This window comes from Nelusetta ayraudi, unplaced genomic scaffold (assembly GCF_046127955.1).
Source record: "Nelusetta ayraudi isolate G7.1 ecotype Tasmania unplaced genomic scaffold, CSIRO-AGI_Nayr_v1 ptg000006l, whole genome shotgun sequence".
NCBI classification, from domain to species: domain Eukaryota; kingdom Metazoa; phylum Chordata; class Actinopteri; order Tetraodontiformes; family Monacanthidae; genus Nelusetta; species Nelusetta ayraudi.
In genome coordinates, this window is record NW_027466056.1 from 3,364,758 (window position 1) to 3,385,000 (window position 20,243).

Consider the following 20,243-nt stretch of genomic DNA (forward strand, 5'->3'; position numbering starts at 1 on the left):
TACCAAGCAACACTTTGACTTTGTGAGTCCTTTGCTCACGTCTTTCGCGTCCGTCCGTCCGTGTGTATGTGTGTGTGCTTCCAGGGGTATCGGCGATAGCAAGGTGACGGTGCTGGGCTACGGCCTGCTCACCTCGGACGCGCGCCCCCTGGTGGAGGCCCTGAGCCGGCGCAAGTTTGCGGTGGTGGTGGCGGACGAAGCGCACTACCTGAAGTCGCGGAATGCAGCGCGCACCCAGATCCTGGTGCCGCTCCTCCAGGGTGCCAAGCGGGTCATCCTGCTTACGGGCACGCCGGCGCTGGGCCGCCCCGAAGAGGTACTGTCACCGCCCCCTGTGGGAAGCAGCTGGCACTACATCACTAATAATTACACTGCTGTATTTTTATTTTTATATATATATATTTAGTCTGAATGGTCATTGCAATTAAAGTAGACAATTTTTATTTCTTTCATTAGCCTTTGGTAGGCAGAATATATATACACAAGTATATGCAAAGGATATAAACACCTGTAAGAAGGAATATATTTCATAAAACACATTTATATTTATATTTATTATATTTATAAAAATATGTACTGCAAGTACAACAAATGCTAATACAGGTCACTCAAAACAGATATGACCCACCACCTCCCTGCTGGCATCTCACCCCTCGCCGCTGCCAGTGTATTATGATGTCCAGAACCTGCACTTAAGATGTAATGGGCGGAATTTCAAGTGTGATCAAATGCAAGGCAGTTCTCATGGAGAAACATCAGTTGAAGGAAGCTGGTCAGAACAAGGAAGCAGTGTTCCAATGGTGTATTAAAAAAAAGAAAGAAAAAGCCTTCACCAAGGAAGATCAGAGGGCTGCCGAGTCTCTCAAAGGTGTGTTAATGTTAACGTGCGTTATCGTGATTATTATTTCGTTCACCCCCATCCCCCCACCCGGCGCTTGAAACTCAGGTAGATCGTCATGGTAACCCACGCAGAGAAGGTCACGCTCAGATCCCCTACATTCAAAAAGCCAATTAACTCCCTCCGCCGTCACTTATCCTCCAGGATCCCGCCGACTTATTTCAATAACCTTTTGTTGCCGGAAACTTCATTTACAAAGGGCTGATATGAACAGACGCACACACACAGCAGCAGCAGTGCAATAAATGAGACAAGTAATAAAAAGGAAGCGCACGGGAGGAGGAGGAGAACTATTGAATTAAGAGACAATAATAATAAGAAGAAGATGGCAACGGCAGGGCTGTTTTGGGAAGGACAGCGGTTGTTTGGAGAGCGGTAAGCCCCGCCCCCTTCCCATTCACTCGCCACCGTGATTTATTATATGGTTTCATGTGTGATATATACATATATATGTATATATGTACATATATATATATATATATGTGTGTATACATATATATATATATATATATATATATATATATATATATATATATATATATATATATATATATACTCCACTCCATCACTGGAGAAAAACAAACCGCTGAAGCTGCGGTATAAATAAGAACAACAGGAAGTGCACACCGCGCACAGCTAGCACGTCGAAGACTAGCCATATCAATCAACCAATCAATCCACTTTGATTTGTATGGCGCTAAATCGCAACCAAAGGCATCTCAAAGCATTTTGCCCACCACACCAAGCCATCTGAGGCTCCCAGGTGAATGTCATTAAATAGTGTTGTGGTTACAACCCACAGTGACACACACACCCCCTACCCAGGTGTTAAAGAAGTGCACTCACAAATATAAATATTAGAAACTCACGGCTAGGGATGGGCGATATGGACTAAAAGCTTTATCACAACAATTCAACTCCATGTTTAGGGATTATTTTTGGGGGGGAAACGGCATATATTTGAGACCGCACTCGAAAAAAATTCGTTTACACGAAGCCGTATTAAAATAAATAAATAAATAAATAAATAAATAAATAAAATAAAAATAAATCCTGTTTACACGGATACGCAGGAAACGACTGAAAACGATGTAGTACCTATGCCCGGCCTGGTGTGGCGCCGCAAGTTTATTCCTTGAAGGCGGAAGAAGAAGAAGAACGCCTGAAGCACGCCGTGTTTGCAGAAGCAGTAGCTCGCTAAAAACAAGCGCCACGGAGAAGAGAAAGAAAGATCGCTCTTGAAACGACGGTGTGGATAAACGACAGAGTTCAGCGTTTGCTTCGAGTAACTTTAGAACACAAAGCCTGAAAAGGTCCATGCTAAAATTGACTCGGAGTTGTGCCAGTTAAAGTTCGCCAACATTTTTGCGTTTCCTAATTACGTCATCAACACGAGTTTATCGTTATTACCGCGAGATGACATATTCTTACCGCGGTGAATTTTATGACGATATAACGCAAACGCCGATATATCGCCCATCCCTACTCACGGCTCCTACTGCACGTGAGCAACATGCTTTAATGCGCAATAAAATAATTGTCGGCGTTTATAAATAAATGAGTTAACGAGATAATAACGCGTTAACTTGCCCAGTCCTAATTTAAATAGACTTCAATGTGAAGCAGTGGGCTGCTTGAGCTGCTGTCCCATGATTGGTAGTTCACGTCGAGAGGGAAAAAGTGATAGAAGCTCCACCTGCACAGAGCGACAATCTGTTCCATATGTTTATGGAACATCATTTTAGAAGCGCTTGGTTTAATTGATGGTAATTAAAATGTACAATTCTCATCATCTGGGAAATTCGCATTGACCTACATTTTTTTCTTCCTCCTTCTAATTACAGTAATTATATAAGTAATGAGTTATTTGAAACTAGCGTTAAATGTCAGACCCCGCCAACACCTGCAGCCTGTTTCTGTCTCTACAATGAGCTAATAATGCGTCTGAAAAGTTAATTATAACCCACAGGTCAGCATGATCGCACATGTAAAGATATATTGACCCGACGCTGTGGTTGGTTGGTTTTTTTGTTTTTGTTTTTTGCAAGTTGAACAACTTTATTACACTAGCAATCACATCTCATGCGCCTCCTCAAGAGCCCTGAGGGGTCGATGATGGATGCTCAATCCTAATTGGTGGTTGGGTTGCGCGCTACTTCCCCCCTTTTTATTCCAGCCCGAGATCGGGCGAAGTGATGGAATCTGGTCAAGTTGGCCTTTCAATGAAAAAAAAATAAAATCCTATTCTCGTCCCGTACGACTTGTCTGTTGTTCTTTCTTTTTGGTCACAAAGTTGTGCTGTCGCATCAGGTTTGGTCGTCTCGCAGGTCCGTCGCGGCCAGTAGGGATCCACAGGGGCCTGGTGGGGGGCCGATGTTCCCATCTCAACCAAGTCGAGTCTCGGACCGCCGTGCCGAGCATCTGTCGCACCTTAAGATGTAATTACTGCCTCGACTCGCCACGTTAATGAACTGACGAGAGCCGAGCCACAAATTAATTTCCAAAACTGAAACCAACGTCGCGTTGCGTTTTGAGAAGGCAAAAGCGTCAGAGTGTGTGTGTGTGTGTGTGTGTGAGAGAGAGAGTGTGATCCCTTTCACCTACCTGTGTGTGTGTGTGTGTGTGTGTGTGTGTCTGTGATTCATGCCATCCTGCCTGCGGCGCTGGGGTTAGATTTTTTTTCCAAGATATCATCTCTCTCTCTCTCTCTCTCTCTCTCTCTCTCTCCCTGCTGCTGCTGCCAAGAATCTGTAACTGAATATAACATTTTATCATCGACGGCACAAACCTGATAAGCCCCCCCCCCTCCCTTACCACCTCAATCCGCCCTCACACCGTGCCAGTCTTCTCGCCGCCGTCATTACTCACAGCTGCCCCCCCGACATAGAGTTAGCGCTCGCCGTTTCGCGATGTGACCTCATTCCGCCCGCCCATTATAGTGACAGACACCGCGAGGGACATGTTGGGGTGGGTGGGGTGGTTTGGAGTTCGGGGGTGGGCGTTGGGGGGCATGCTCAGGCAAAGTTCCTGTTGACCAAGCGAAAAAAATCCCGATTCGGATCTGCGACTACTTCATTAGCTCCCAAAAAATTGCTGGCAAAACCACGAAAATTGACCTGGGAGGTGGAAGAGGGGCTGTGGGGGCTGTGGGGGAGGGGTGCCGTGGCTGCGGCGTGCACAACCACAGTCAGTCTGCGAGTTTAACGTGCGCAGTTTTTGACAATGCGGCGGAAAAAGCCTCCTTATGACACAAAACACTGAATTAGCTTCAGCTGTCAATTAGCATAATTAGCTAGAGGAGATAAAAAAAAAAAACTACAAGAATCCGGTGGAATTGTCCGCAGTAGTTTTCAGGACCTGGTGAGCTGCACTGGGTGTTGTAGGAGTGAGGCGGAGTCTTCACTTGACCACGGCAAGGTGTAAAAATAAATAAATGAATAGATAAATAACTGCATAAATAACAGTAGTTGAGGTCATTAGACAAACTGTTGCAGAATCAGGAAACAGGAAGTCTTCAAAAACACCATGAAAAAATCTCATCACTGACACTCTTCTTCTTCTTCTTCTTCTTCTTCTTCCTGCAGCTCTTCATGCAGATCGATGCCCTCTACCCCAAGAGGTTCGGAACCTGGAGCGACTACGCCAAGAAGTACTGCAATGCCCACTACAGGTGGGTCGCAGGGCTTTGCTGGCCACCAACATTCCATCGCAATAACGACTCGTGTTAATTAGTCAGACGGCCAAAACTGGCTTTTTCTTACGGAAGGAGTATTTTGCTTGGATAACGGCTCAGGAGTTCTTTAAAATTAACCATGAATTAACTGCAAATCAACAGTAATCTGCTTATTATTAATTGGACAAGGGACAGAATACATTGTCCTTCATTTGTGGCTAATAATTAATGCAAACAATCCATTTTCCTGAAACATTCTTCTTGGATTATATTTGTTTTAATATTTAGGGGGGGGCGGGGGGGGCTGCCACCGGAGTGGTCGCGTTCCGCTGAGTTGAGTTTGTTTCTGTCGCAGCCAAGCGCTTCGACGGACAGAAAAAATGATAAAAAAAACTCTGTCGCTGCCGATCGGCTGGTGGACGACGATCAATTAAAAAAAAACGTTACAGACAAGCAAACAAGCGCATCAGACACTGCCGTCCTGGACGCCCATCAGAGCCAGAGGCCGTTTGATGTTAACGCTAATGTATATGTATGTATATCATTTTATATGTATGTGTATACACACACACGTGTGTGTATATCTATCTATCCATATCTATCTATCCATATATATATATATATATGTATGTATGTATATATATATATGTGTGTGTGTGTGTGTGTGTGTGTGTGTGTGTGTGTGTGTGTGTGTGTATATATATATGTATGTATATATATATATATGTATATATATATATATATATATATATGTATATATATATATATATATGTATATATGTATATATATATATATATATGTGTGTGTGTGTGTGTGTGTGTGTGTGTGTATATATGTATACTGTATATATATATATATATATATATATATATATATATATATATATATATGTGTGTATATATATATATGTATATACACACATATACATATATACACACTACTAAGTTTGTACACACCCGATGAATTTAATGTCTTTTCTTTCACTCTCTTGACTATTGACATTGCAGTTTATCACTGAAGGCATCAAAGCTATGTATGAACACACATGGAATAATGTGTGCTCATACATACTGTTCATATATTCATATATACTGTATGTATATAGACTCATATATACATATATATGTACATATATGTATTTATGTACATATATGTATTTATATACATATATGTATGTGTGTTTACATATATATATATATATATATACATATATATATATATATGTATATATATACATATATATATATATGTATGTATATATATACATACATCATTTTTTTCTTCTTCAAAATAAAATAAAGAGGGAACCTCACAGCTGTTAATTTGCTTCTCTCCTCCCTGAGTTTGAACACTGGAGTGCGAAAGCAAACTGCGTCGGTTGGCAGCGGCTCACTGAGTGCGCTCAGTTAAGTTTCCCCCTTCCCGCCAAGATGGCTCATCACCAGACTTTGTGCGGAGGGCCAGTTCTGTTCTAAAAACAAACAAAAGAAATAAAGAAAGAAATAAAACTAAACTAAACTAAGAAAAAAAAATCCATTTGGCTGATGACTTGTGAAAGTTGCAGGCGGGGCTTTTTTTTGTCGGGTGAGGGGTAAAACCTGCTGCTGCTGCTGATCATTAAACAAAAATAGCCTCCTCTTCCTCCCCACCCCCCCACCCCCGCTTGTTGCAAAACTTGCCCTGGAGCTATGAGAACCAGCAGAGTTCAGAACTTTAAAAAAAACAAAAAAAAAACAAACTGCGCATCGAACAAAGCGTTCCTCCGGGGGGTGCCACTGTAAATGAATGAAGCCTCCCTCTCTCTTCCCCTTCCTTCCTTCCTTGCAGGTACTTCGGCCGGCGGCGGCAGTGGGACTGCCGTGGCGCCTCCAACCTGGACGAGCTGCACCGCCGCCTCAGCCAGGTGATGATCCGCCGCCTCAAGGCCGATGTGCTGCACCAGCTGCCCCCCAAGGTCCGCCAGAGGATCCCCTTCCAGCTGCCCAGGGAGGCTGCCAAGGTAGGGGGCACCTAGAGGGCCAGGAGCAGGGACGCGTGAGCTCATGGCCATGGGCAAACTACGGCCCGGGGGCCACATGCGGCCCATTTAACTTTTTAATCCGGCCCGCCGAACTTGCAGACATTGTATTAATAGTCTGTAAATCATACAATAGCTGTATTTCATTTGTATTTTGATTTTGATTCATTTTCAGAAAAACGCTCTGTCACAATAGCAAAATATGTTTTGATTTCTGATTGATTGTCTTCTTGAAGCTGTAACCTTTTTTTATTTTTTTTTAGCCAGGAGCGCCCCCTAATTTAGCATTTTAGAGGTGCAAGTGAAAAAAATCTAGGGGGCGCCACTGAGGACGAACTAGCAAAGTGAATATTCACGAACATTTCCTCTCATTTTCACTGCACCACTGATCAATACTTTGTCAGTAAACGCAAGAATGTGTGATGCACAGCAACAAAACACATTTAATCAAATAAAATTTTACAGGGCGAAAAGCGCGCAAGTAAATGGAAAATCTTTCTTGCACCGTCTCCCATTTTTAGAGTGCAAAATACAACCATTAGGGGGCAGTGTGGAGCCCTGCAGGCAATTCGAGGATTCTTTTGAAGTTGAATCATGACTCGAATAGCTTATTTACAAACTACTAAACCAGGCATGGGCAAACTACGGCCCGGGGGCCACATGCGGCCCATTTAGCTTTTTTAATCCGGCCCGCCAAGCTTGAAGAAATGATATTAACAGTAAGTAAGTATTAAAATAGCTGTATTTCATCCAATTGTCAGTGTTTTAGCACTTCAGTAACAAGCTAAATACTGTGGGGCTTCAAAGACTCAGATTTTGTTGTAAATATGCTTTGGTTCATTTTTAATTGATATTGAAGCACATTTTCTATACAACCCAGAGAAGGGGCCAGGGGAGTAGAGGGAGGGTTCCCTGGGGGTCAGAGGTCAAGACCGGGTCACATTATTTGATCTGCAGCAGCAGGAGCAGGAGCAAAAAATAGATAAGAATAAATGAGTGCCCGTAAAAAAAAACATTTCCCCTCTCACACTGTTTGGAGATGGGGTTTTTTTTCCATCCCTTTTTTAATTCCTTGATAGAAAAACATTTGTTCATTTAAAAGAAAAAAAGAAAAAAATTAACTATTAGTATCATTATTTTTCCGCAGCTGCTCGTCCAGCGGGAAGAATAGCGTCCCACTTCGTTTCCCGGGAGCTAAATGGACTGGTTCCACTTCACAATACAGAGAGAGAGAGGGGTGCGAAGTGCCGGACCGCCCGGCACGAGCGGGGGAGAGGATAAATAAATAAATAAATAAATACATCTGAACAATAGACGCCGCATTAAAAAGATGGAGTGGACATTATTTCCACGCTAAACAAACTGGCTTTTCAAGCCTCTCGGACGCTGGTGGTGGTACCGCTCGCTCGCTCGCCCGCTCGCCCGCTCATTCATCCCACCGTCCTCTCTCTCTCTCTCTCTCTCTCTCTCTCTCTCCCTCTGTCCCTAATGATGGCTTTTATCTTCCGCCGCCAGACACTTTTTACGCCCCTCCTGCCCTTTATGTTTTCAGCCGTGGCCTTTTCGCTGAGCGGCGCTCGAGTAAATATCGCCAAGTGTGGAGTGTCGGGCCACTTGGGCTTTTTTTTATATCTTTTTTTTTTTTTTACTTTTGCAACTTTTTTTTTAGAAGCAGGGCGGTGTGGGGGTGGGGGGTTTGGGGGGGCTCGGATGAACGTTTCTCAGCGATGCTTCATGTCAATTTTGTCATCCATCGCTGATGGTGCTGTTGTTGTTATCTATTCCCTCTGTAAACATGGAGGAGTCAATGCTAATGTTTACGAATAACCCCCCACCCCATCCCCGGCGTGTTGCACCTGTTTTCGTGTTACGGTTTTCATTCCGGCTCGATGAAACACCAGTGAAAAAAATAGGGTACAGTTAGCCCTCTATTTGTAGCCCACCCCTGTGTTAGCCTGTTGTGTGCTAATGCTGGGATACCGGAGTACGTGAAGGATAGCAGCGGTGCATCCTTCCAATCGGCTAAAAGTAGGCCGCATTTGAAGTGCGCGTTTGGAGCGTCCTTAGAATTTTGGTGAATGAGGAGAGGCCTTTGCGCAGTGCTGTGACGCAACTGACCTTCAAATGCAGGCTTGGAAGGATGCAGACCCTGAATTGAGACACAGCCCTGATGTGGCCTGTGTGAGTGTTTTCTTCTTCTTCTTCTCCGTCTTCTCCTTCTTCTTCTTCTCCTTCTTGTGCTACGCAATAATAGTGAACGTCAACGATGATAGAAAAAAAACAGCCACAGCCACCAAAGTAACTTTTTTTTAAATAAGAACAAAGTTTGTCCACTTCTGAGCTTTCAGCCTGGAGCAACAATCAACTTGATTTTGCAGTTAAAAAGATGAATATGTCAACATTTGACCACATCTGCTTCGCTTCTTCGCTGCACAGTTAGCCCTCTGTTTGTAGCCCTCTCCAAGAACACTCATCAGGAGCCCCACCCTGCTCTGTCGTCGTCACTGACCTGGCGCGGGTTCACCAGGCCCCTCCCTCTCTTCCTTCCTTCCTCCCTCCTGCCTTTTCTCACGCTTCCCTCCCCGCGTCGTGCACGTGCCCGATCCGCACGCCTCCACCGCTCCTTCAGCACCGCCATATGGTCCTCACTGTTTGATACACCGTGTTTTCAAGGAGGGCTCCCCCCCTTTCTCTGTCTCTGTCTCTGTCTCTCTCTCTCTCTCTCTCTCTGTCTCTCTCTCACTCGTTTCTCCACTGTTTTATATGTAACCTTCACTTCACTCTACCCCACTCCTATTTTCTTCACTTCAGACATCTCGAACCCGAAGCCGTTTGCTAAAAACTCTCAAAAAAAAACGCCTCCAAACTCGGCTGGGTTCTCTTCTTTTTTTTTATCCCCTCTCCATCTAAAGCCGGAGTTGACCAATGAGACGCGGCGTTGCAATTATCCCCCACCGCCCTTCCTGCCTGCCTGCCTGCCTGCCTGCCTGGCTCCCCTCCCACAATGCAAAGTGTCTGAAGGAACCAGCAGAAGCCTGCTGTCTGTTAAATGAAGTTTTCTGTGTTGAGCCCAATTTTCATGATAAACCTGCGAGACTCGCACCTTTTTTTTTTCTTTTGTTTTTACAATCAGCAGCGGGGAGGCATATGCTGAGCTGCACCCACGGCCCCTCCCACCCTCTACCTCCTCCACCACAGCGATGCTCCCGCCCTTTAAACACCTCCTCGCCAATCACCTTGAGAGTCGCTCGCTCGCTCTGTGATTTATTGTAGCGGGCCGGCCGCTTCTCCATCTTCCACCCGGGGGCTTGTCACACGGCGGCTATAATTGGGCGAGCGCGTGACCCACCTAGTGGGGGAGCAGGGGAGGGGGGGCTCGCCTCCATGGGAATTCTCTCCTTCTTCTTCTTCTTCTCTCCCCATCGTTCTCTCTCTCTTCCAGGGGAAAGTAGGACACGCAAGCAGCAGCAGCAGCATTAATTGTTTTGCCCTTTACATCTTAAAACAAAAAAGTGTGTGTTGGGGAGGGGCCGGGCCCGGCCAGGGGCCAAGGACGCACCCTTTCTCACCCTTTCTCACCCTTGTCTCTCCCTCTTTCTCTCTCCCCACCTTACGAGCAGGAGGCCGCGTCCAGCTTTGCCCAGTGGGAGGCGCTGATGAGGGGCCGGGGCTCCTCGCAGGAGGGTGACCCCTTCGCCGAGGTCATGACCCTGGTCACACACATGTACAAGCAGACGGCCATCGCCAAGGTAACACAAATAGAACTGATTGTGATTGTGATTGTGATTCTTTTAGTGACCACACAGCCGAGCTGGTGGAATTTGTTGCCCGCACGGCTTTGCACAGGTTCCAACATTGAGACACAACACGTTTTATACATGCAGACAGAAACACATTCAGACAAACACAAAGGCCATGCGCATTCTCTTCTTCTCAGCTGTGCGTTGGTCTTTATTTCCTGACAAATGAGTTGAATTTTTCTCCCCCCTAATTTTTTAACATCCGTGTGAAACCCACAGTTCGTTGTCGTTGTGGTGTTTGGCTTTTTTGAGCGGCGTGCGCAGGTCCGCGCACAGTCACTGACGCATGACGCCACTGTGTCAGTGGCAGCGTGGAAGTCACCTGCAGCAGGGAAGACATCACGAGTGTGTGCGCGCCAAACGAAAACCAGACACGCAGACACGCAGCACCCCCCCCCCCCCCACCTCTATTTTTTTATTTTATTTCTTTCAAAGTGCTTTCACTAAGTGAGAGAAACGTGCAGGAGCGAACAGAGCCGTCGCCAGATGGACCAGTTGATTCGGCTGCGAGCAACGTTTGCCGCCCAAGTGCAGCGTCCAGCTGCTTCTGTGTTGTTCCTTTTATTATTATTTTTTTATATGTCCATTATTATTTTTATTTTTCCTCGTGAAATTATGCTGTCTTTTGGAACGAGGGGGGTATTGTTTTTTTTTTTGTCTTTTTTTTGTTTCTTAAGTAGTTTTCCGCACCATTAAGTCTGTGGAGTCGGAAGCTTCACACCCCTGATACTGGAGACACTGGAGAAGACAGTCTGGTCGTGATATACAGTATGTCATTGTAAATACAGGAGGAGTTGGGGCAGTGTAATGTACACACACACACACACCAGGAAAACTTGCATAAATATTTGATTTGTATACGTCCTTCTACACATACAGATGCTTGTAGAGGCCAAAGGACACTTGTTAATCTCGTGATGTCTGAATAAATTTGGTTTTGAAATATTTCTGCAAGTTTTTCATTTCCTGATGTGCGGCTACCAACTCTGTATGTACATGTCAATGTAAATACATGAGACAGTTCTTGTGCTATAGACTTAGTCCTGGGTAAAGTATACAACACAATGCAGTACAGAGCTGAGCACTGATAAAATAATACAAAACAATCAAATCCTGCATCAGGACGTTTGAGACGAATAAATTGCTGCCAAACTTTGATGTATCGCCCCCTCCCCCACCCTGCCACCCCCACCTCCCCACCTTGCGAGCGTGATGTCACAAGGGGGCACCGCCGCTGCTGCCACCAAGGCGTTCTCCAGCGGCGTCCGCCGTGATTACGCCTCGTCTGAAAAAGTTGCGCGCCGGTTACCGAAATAGCATCGCTGTGATGTTGTTGCCATGGAAACTCTAGCGGGGGGAGGAGGGGGGCTCTCGGTTTGAAGCGACATTTCTCTTTAATGAGAGCGAGGGGGAGGAGGGAGGGAGATGGGCCGGATGCATGAGGGGGGCGGGGTCAGAGCAACAGTTGCGCGCCGCTCTAACAAGCTCGCCGAGTCTCCTCTCCGTCTTCCGTCCATCCGTACCATCGTGCGTTTGCTCTCCTTTTTTTTTCTCTCTTTTTTTAAGCTTCTGATCGACTTCCTGAGAATTCCTCCATCCGTCACACACGAGTGCAACGCACACACACACACCCGTTTCCGACCGTCTGCTGCCGCGTCTCAATTAGACCCCCCCGTCCCCCACCCGCCCCCCGAGGTCAACGAAGACCGGAGATAACAGCGGGAACTCTCGGCCCCGCCTCCTTTTTGCTTTCCTTTTTCTCTTCTTCCTTCCATCCGCCGCACGTTTTGTCGCTGATTGGATTTCTGCTCGGTTTAGCCCGGCACCGTTCACACCCGGACCTCCTCCTCCTCCTCCTTTCATCACCCCAATCCTTCCGCCCACCCCTCCCCCTGATAACCCACTCACCCCCCTCCCCACTCTCATTTCCTCCCGTATCGGCTTGTTTCTTTTTTTAGGCTCGGACTCTTCGTGAAGAAGGAGGAAAAAAACGGAAAGGAAGGGAAAAAAATGCAACTCTTTGGGCTCTTCGCACATCTATGTCAATCTGACGAGCTGCCCCTGCTGCCCACCCCCCCTCGTGTCAACCCCCCCCCACCTCCGCCTGCCAAAGCCTCCGTTGGGGTATTTTTATTGCCTTTACCCGCCAAGCATCTGCTCCCAATTACCCAGAGAGCACCAGGGCTCTGGTGCCGGACTTTAAAACGGGCCGAGCGAGAAGTTTGTGCACTAATTAAACTCGGCGGAGGGGTGGGGGGGGGGTTTGGGACCCGTCAGTAATGAGGACCCTCCCCCCGATCAGAACGGGGTTGGCGGGCCCGGCGGAGAGATTTGCTATCGGGAGGACGCGTCGGCTAATTATCAGAAAGCCAAAAAAAAGGGCCGCCACCCCCCCGGCCTCCCTCCCTCCTCCTCCCTCTCCCCCACCCACCAACCCACCTAAGGTGTGACGGCTGGAGAGGTTGTCAGGTTGCGGGCGGAGGTGCGGAGATGACTGGGTGGGAGCCGACTGCCGCGTTTCTCGCGAGTTAGTTAGCACTATTCTTGGCCGTTCCTCTTTTTTTTCTCTCTCTCTTTTTTTTCCGACGCTACGAAAAACGAGTTGAGTCCCGGGCGCTCGATGACACGCTGGCGGGGGCCGCAGCTCCGGCTCCAGCTCCGGCTGGGAAGGGCCATAGACACATCCCTTCTTTCCAGTCTCTGTGTGGACATATATATATATATACAGTATATATACTGTATATATACATATATATAATGTATAAATATGCATATACATGCCTGACCATAACAACATCAACCCATGTACAAGCAAGATGGATCCTGAGGGCACTCGACAACGTGGCAACCTGGGCTCAAGTGCAGTTCAAGCCAAGGAGATCGAGGTGCATGGTGATCAGAGATGCAAGAGTGACAAGCAAGTTCCAGCTACATGTTCAGGGGGAGGCTATAACATCAATCAAGGAAAACCCAATAAAGTGCCTGGAGAAGTGGTATGACGCATCTCTCACAGACAGGAACAACGTTTCCAACAGAGAAACAGGCAGATGAGTGGCTGAGAATGATTGAGAGATCAGGATTACCAGAAAAGTTCACGGCCTGGCTCTTCCCGCATGGTCTGCTGCCAAGACTGATGTGGCTACTGACAATGGATGAAGTGGAAGACGGAATTGAGAAGTGAGTAAAGAAACATCTACGCAAGTGTCTCGGAATCCCAACAAGCTTCACGTCAGCAGGACTCTACATCAGGTCGGGCCAGTTACAACTACCCCTGTCATCAGTGGTCGAAGAGTTCAAGGTGGCTAAGTGCAGGGTGGCGATGATGTACCAAGATTCCAACGATGAAAAGGTCAGAAATGCGGGTGTCACAACGAGATCAGGACGCAAATGGACAGCTGACACATCAGGGGCACATGCAGTAAGTGCACTGAAGCTGAAGGACATCATTGGGAACCCATGCATAGGGAGACAAGGACTCGGATCCACCAAATTCCAGCAGTGGGGTAAAGCAGACCCAAGCGGAAGAGAGAGATGATCCAAGCCGAGGTCCGGCACCTGGAGGAGGAGGAGGATGTCAAGGGCAGTGGATCACAAGGAGCCTGGACAAGGTGGGAAATCACCTGGCCTAAACTCTGCAGACTGGAACCCTTTCACATCTTGTTCCTGCTCCGAACAGTGTATGACACCTTTTCATCACCAACAAACCTACACAGATGGGGAAAGAGTGAGGACCCACTGTGTAGGCTGTGTGGAGGGGGAGGAACCATGGCGCACATACTGGCGGGATGCAAGACTGCTCTCAGCCAGGGAAGACACAGATGGCATCACGACAAGGTCCTCTTTGCACTGGAGCGGGAGAGGTTGAAAGAACGGCAGACCAACGAGAGATATGCAGTTCGTCAGGGAAGGACAGAAACCACCAACCCCCAGGCAGATCAAGACGGGCCCTCTCCAAGCAGCACATACGTGGGAGATGAGAGCGGACCTGGGGAGGAGACTAGTCTTACCCCAGTTTGTGCAAACATCGCTGAGGCCCGACTTGGTCTTGTGGTCGTAGGAGTCAAAAAAGATCATCCCGGCCCCATGGGAAGACGGATGTGAGGATCCATACAAGAGGGAGGCTTCCAAGTACCAGGACCTTGTCGAGCAGTGCAGGGACAAGGGATGGCAGGCCAGGCTATTCCCAGTCGAGGGCGGGTGTAGGGGTTTCCCGGCACAGTCTGTGTGGAAGACACTCACAGCTCTGTGAGTAGCAGGAAGAGAGAGGAAGACAGCTGTCCGTAGGTTGGGGCAGGCAGTGGAGAGAGCATCTTGTTCGCTTTGGAATAGGAGGGAGGAGGTGAGCCGGGGGCCAGGAGAAGATGGGCAGTGACTGGCTGTCGCTGTCGGACCCGCCAACTGGAGGGCATTGTGGCTAAGGGTCGAAACCCCCAGTGAACACCACCTGAAGACATCTTCTCCTGGCTGAAAGCGACAGTCATGCAGACATGAATGAAGTATATAGCACAAGATGTATTTAACAGTAAATATGTATATACAGTATGTCTGTATGAATATACTTACACATATATATACAGTACATATGTATGTATTTACACATATATATATGTATGTATATATATGAATATATATATATTTATATATATATATATATTATATATATATATATATATATATATATATATATATATATATATGCGTACATAATATACATACATACATATTTATACATATTCATAAACGGTGTGTATGTATATATTTATATATATGTACATAGAGATTACAATCTATATACGCACACAGACACACACACACACACATACATATATGTACATTTCTCAATTGTTGGATTTGCGCTGGCCAAAAAAAACAACAGAAACACACAAGGCACTGCTTAAATTGGGCTTCGGTGCTTTCAGGAAGGAAGTAAAAAAAATAAAAAAATAAATGAATCATTGAATGAATGATAAAGAGCAAATTTCTTTGTTTTTGTTTTTGCAAGCGCAGACTGTCGGCCACATCTCTCCAGAGATTTGAGCCGATCGATTGAGCTCTCGCTGTCCGGTAGTCGGGATCACAGCCATTCAATCGGGGATCAATCACGCAGAAAGGATACCGCACTGATTAATTGACTTGTCCGCTGATCTCCGGCCACTCGCTCGCCCCCTCCATCCCCGTGTGTGCGCTGAAGTGATGGATTCTGCCGCTTCCCTTTCATCCCTCATCTATTTCTATGTCTCCCCCTCCCTCCCCTGCAGGCGGGGGCCGTGAAGGACTACATCAAGATGATGCTGGAGGCGGAGCGGCTCAAGTTCCTGGTGTTCGCCCACCACCTCACCATGCTGCAGGCCTGCACGGAGGCCGTCATCGAGGCCAAGGTAGAGTGAAACACTACGCTTTCTCACTGCCGCACCAGGTCGCAGCGGCCATCAACGCTGCTCCAGCTCCAGCAGCGAATGGTTTGTGTCAGGGGTGGGCAAGCGTTTTCACTGGTGGGGTCGCAATTGGTTCTACAGTTTGACAGAGGGGGCCAGAGCAGCAGCAGATGCATGCAGTGTTTTGGTGACGCACCTCTATAGGAGAAAAAGCATAATGGGATATGTTGACACTCGCTTTGATGTCCATTGAAAATGTGACAAGAAAATGTGTATTTAGCTCTATATTGAAATGACTCTGAAAAAATACTGAAAGAATTGATGAAATACAGCTATTGTATTATGTTTTTATTCATTTTATTCATTTATTTATTTGTTTTTAATCTTACCTCCCACTGTCATGATCACCTCTCAGCCAAACTCTGTTAACTCTCTTCCACCAGATAGATAGATAGATGGATAAGTGGATAAATGGATAGATGGATAGATAGATAGATAGATTTACAGCTGCTTGTAAAGGTAAGTAGTGTAATAAGTAGTGTAATAAAATATTGATACAATGTTCTAAACTATAGCATAAAAAGAGATCAAAATGTACGACATAAAATCAAAAATGGAAATAAAAAAATAACATTAAAATAAAATAAAATCTGATGCCTCCTGAATAATATATATTGCAGCTGTGCATAATGACAGTGTGCGTCATGCAGTTGTACAATGGGGTCGTTTGTACACACTTAAAGCGGGGGGAGAGAGAGAGAGAGAGAGATTATCAGCACTTCTTCTTCGTCCCTTCGCTGTCTTCTTGGTTCTGCGAGATTTTTTTTTTCTCTTTTCTTCTCACCCTTTAAATAGAAAAAACTTATGCAGCCTTCGGAAAAGTAAACTTTTGCTTCGTCTCCCAAGGTGCGTTTCGCAAGTCATCAAGTCAGCAAATGATACCCATTCACACCCACACCCCCACCCCACACCTAACGAGTCAAGTGTGTGTGTGTGTGTGTGTGTGTGTGTGTGTGTGTGTGTGTGTGTGTGTGTGTGTGTGTGTGTGTGTGTGCGTGTGACGAGGGGTCTGCGAGGTGTCGGATTAACGCGGGTCGCGACGTGCGATAACGCGATTATTTTTTAGTACCCACACTCTGGCGCATTTGCGCTCACCAATTAACAGGGAGAAAGAGGGAGGGCGGGAGAGAGAGAGAGGGAGAGAGAGAGAGAGGGATGGAGAGAGAAAGGCTAAAAATAAAGAGGGCGAGCGAGCCAGACAGAGACAAACGACTCCCGACAGCCAGATGACGTTATCGCCGCCTCACAAAGCCCCCCTACCTCTGCCCCCCTGCCTCCTCACAGAGTTCACACTTTGGGCGTCCTCACCTGGCGTGCAAAACAAGCCCCCTCCCCCCCGACTTCCTTCCTGACTTTGTGTTGGGTTTTTTTCCACCTTTCGAAAAAATCTGCGGCGAATTCGGAGCAAAATGTCTCCTGTGAACTTTTTTCACGCCGTCTTTTTTTCCCGCTCAACAAGCCCCTCCCACCCACGCACCGCCGTCTGAATTTTTTTTTTTTTTTTTTAAGTGCATTAGCGGCTGACTTGGTGTCACGTTCGAGCCTTATCGAGCGCCGCTTTCTTTCAACGAAGCCATTTAGCGGATTATAACTGGCGTTTCGGGGGGGTCAGCGCAGCGACACCTCCACCTCTAATGTTTTTGCCACCAACCAACCATTAGCCGACACATCCGTGTCCATTATCTCCTCCGCTTATTCAGTGGAGGCTAGTGGATCTAAATAATGCCACGAGGAGGAAGAGGAGGAGGAGGGAGGAGTTGTTTTTTTTTAATCTTATTTTTTATGTGAGCGTGGCCTTGAAAAGCTCGGAGCAAACGCATCAAACCAATTATATCAACAACTGAAGACGACCCTCACCTCGATTCGCCCTGAATAAAATTTAAAAAAACTGTGTTTGTTAAGACGGCCCGGCGATGCGGAAGAAATTCCGCTTTTATCCGCCGCTCAGGTAAAAGTCGTTGAGAGAGTGTCTCTGAAACGGACGGTTTGGAAATCACCTCTTTGTGATATCACGGACGAAAAGATCTGCGTCCAAGGCTGACTGACTGTCTGATTGGTTCCCCCGCAGGCCTGATGATGAGAATGATAATGTGCAATATCCAACAAAGCAGGAATATTAGGGGGATTCTCCCCAAAAAAAGTGTCCTTTGAAATGTTGTACAAAAATATATTGTTGAACAGACACAAAGGATAAAGGTTAGTTTTGATGTTTTGATTATTATATGTTTTTTTTTTTTTTTTTTTTACTGTTTATTATCTTGCATGATCAATGACACTGATGGGACATGGATTAGTGTATGTGAACATGATTGTATGTGTCTATGTATATATGTAGGTGGTTAGATGGTCTTGTGCATATGTTCATGTAGGTTCATGTATGTATGCACACACTACCAGTCAAAGGTTTGGACACACCCGATGAATTTGATTTCCTTTCTTTCATTCTCATGACTATTGACATTGCAGTTTCTCAATGAAGACATCAACACTACATGTGAACACGTGGAAGTAAACAATTAAAGTTTAAAATAACTCCAACATGTTTTATATTTAAATTCTTTAAAATAGCCTCCTTTCATTAAAAGCTGTTTAACGTTTTTCTTTGCTGCATAATTAAATACATCTTGCTCATATTTTTGATGTCTTCTGTATCTACCTGCAGTGTAGGAGCTACTAAAGATGAGGAAAAAACATTGCATTAGATATTGTGTCCAAACTTTTAACTGGTAGTGTATGTATATACATATATCTATGTATTAATGAAGGTATGTAAATGTAGGTGTATATACATATGTATATATGTATATATATACATATATATATATATATATATATATATATATATATATATATATATATATATATATATATATATATATATATATATATATATATATATATATATATATATACATACATATATATATATATATATATATATATATATACATACATATATATATATATATATATATATATATGTGTGTGTGTATATGTGTATATACACATGTATATACATGTATGGCCTTCCTCAATTTCGGGGCATCCATCGATTTCAAAGACGCGTGTTGCTTAAAAGACCACGACAAGACATTTTTTCATTCTCTCAAGCGCTACAGGAACGCTATGTTTTATCTGCTGGTTCCTCCTCTGCAGATGTTTCATCGCTTGTGCAAATGGCACCCAACATTTTTCTTTTCTTTTCTTCCCTTTTTTGGATGTGTTTTAATCCATGACATTTGCCTAGTAGCGTTTCCCTCAGGAAGCTGATGTTTCCTCTTCTTCTTCTTCTGCTCTTCCTCCACCTCCTCCTTCTCCTCCTCCTCCTCCTTCAGGCCGGGTACATCCGCATCGACGGCAGTGTCCCGTCCTCAGAACGTGTCCAGCTGGTCCACAAGTTCCAGAATGACCCGGACACGCGGGTCGCCGTCCTCAGCATCCAGGCTGCCGGCCAGGTACTGCAAAAAAAAAAAAAAAAGAAGAAGAAGAAGCAAAATAGCTTAATTAATTTCATCCATATCCAGTTGTTTGAAAGAAAATATCTGCCAATAAACATACATTTGCACCCTTTATCAAAATTCTTACGTGGTTCCCTTTAAAGCAGCTCATTTTGATTTAAAGTAATTATTTTTTCCTGATGTTGTGAAAAAAATATGTACGTACGAGAAAAAAAAGATTCACTTTTTTTTTTAAAGATTTAAAGATTTACTGGTTACGGACAGTGCTTGTACCTCCCTGCCTGTAGAGGTCACCCTCTTAACTAGCCAGTAAGAAAATCAGCATGTTAAAAATGGATTACTTGCTGTTGTAACAATTTAAAAAAATATTAATAAGGAATATACTCTCTGAGACATTTTTAAGCGACTTATGACTTTAACTCCCATCCCAGTCCTGTGTATGACTGTAACAACTTTTTGCACACAGTTTTCTTTAACAAATCATTTTTCTCTCATATATAATGGCCTTGGACGTATTAAATCTGAAGAAATGTTGTTTTTTTTTCAGATTATTCCCAAGTGTCTGACTACATGAGGTTATTAAATAAAGTCCTTGCAACTCAGAATAAGTCATTTGAGCAAGTGTGTGTGTGTGTGTGTGTGTGTGTGTGTGTGTGTGTGTGTGTGTGTGTGTGTGTGTGTGTGTGTGTGTGTGTGTGTGTGTGTGTGTGTGTGCGTGTGTCCTTGTTTTTTTTCCAACAGGGTCTGACCTTGACGGCCGCCAGCCACGTGGTGTTCGCCGAGCTCTACTGGAACCCCGGGCACATGAAGCAGGCCGAGGACCGGGCGCACCGCATCGGCCAGACGGCCTCGGTCAACGTGCACTACCTCATCGCCAAGGGCACCTTCGACACCGTCATGTGGACCATGCTCAACCGAAAGGTCTGCTAATCCCAGCTCATCGCAGTCAGCGCACTTTTTG

General features: G+C 45.4%; 1 protein-coding gene across 1 annotated transcript in view; it reads left to right on the forward strand.

The window, feature by feature from the left end:
* Nucleotides 1-20,243, forward strand: part of zranb3 (zinc finger, RAN-binding domain containing 3) — a 74,855-nt gene that overhangs the window by 17,892 nt on the left and 36,720 nt on the right. The window contains exons 6-12 of the mRNA XM_076015853.1: nucleotides 85-316; nucleotides 4,483-4,568; nucleotides 6,400-6,571; nucleotides 10,210-10,338; nucleotides 15,648-15,767; nucleotides 19,160-19,279; nucleotides 20,024-20,203. Of these exons, the coding sequence (XP_075871968.1) occupies nucleotides 85-316; nucleotides 4,483-4,568; nucleotides 6,400-6,571; nucleotides 10,210-10,338; nucleotides 15,648-15,767; nucleotides 19,160-19,279; nucleotides 20,024-20,203 (1,039 nt within the window). The remainder of the gene's footprint in view (nucleotides 1-84; nucleotides 317-4,482; nucleotides 4,569-6,399; nucleotides 6,572-10,209; nucleotides 10,339-15,647; nucleotides 15,768-19,159; nucleotides 19,280-20,023; nucleotides 20,204-20,243) is intronic.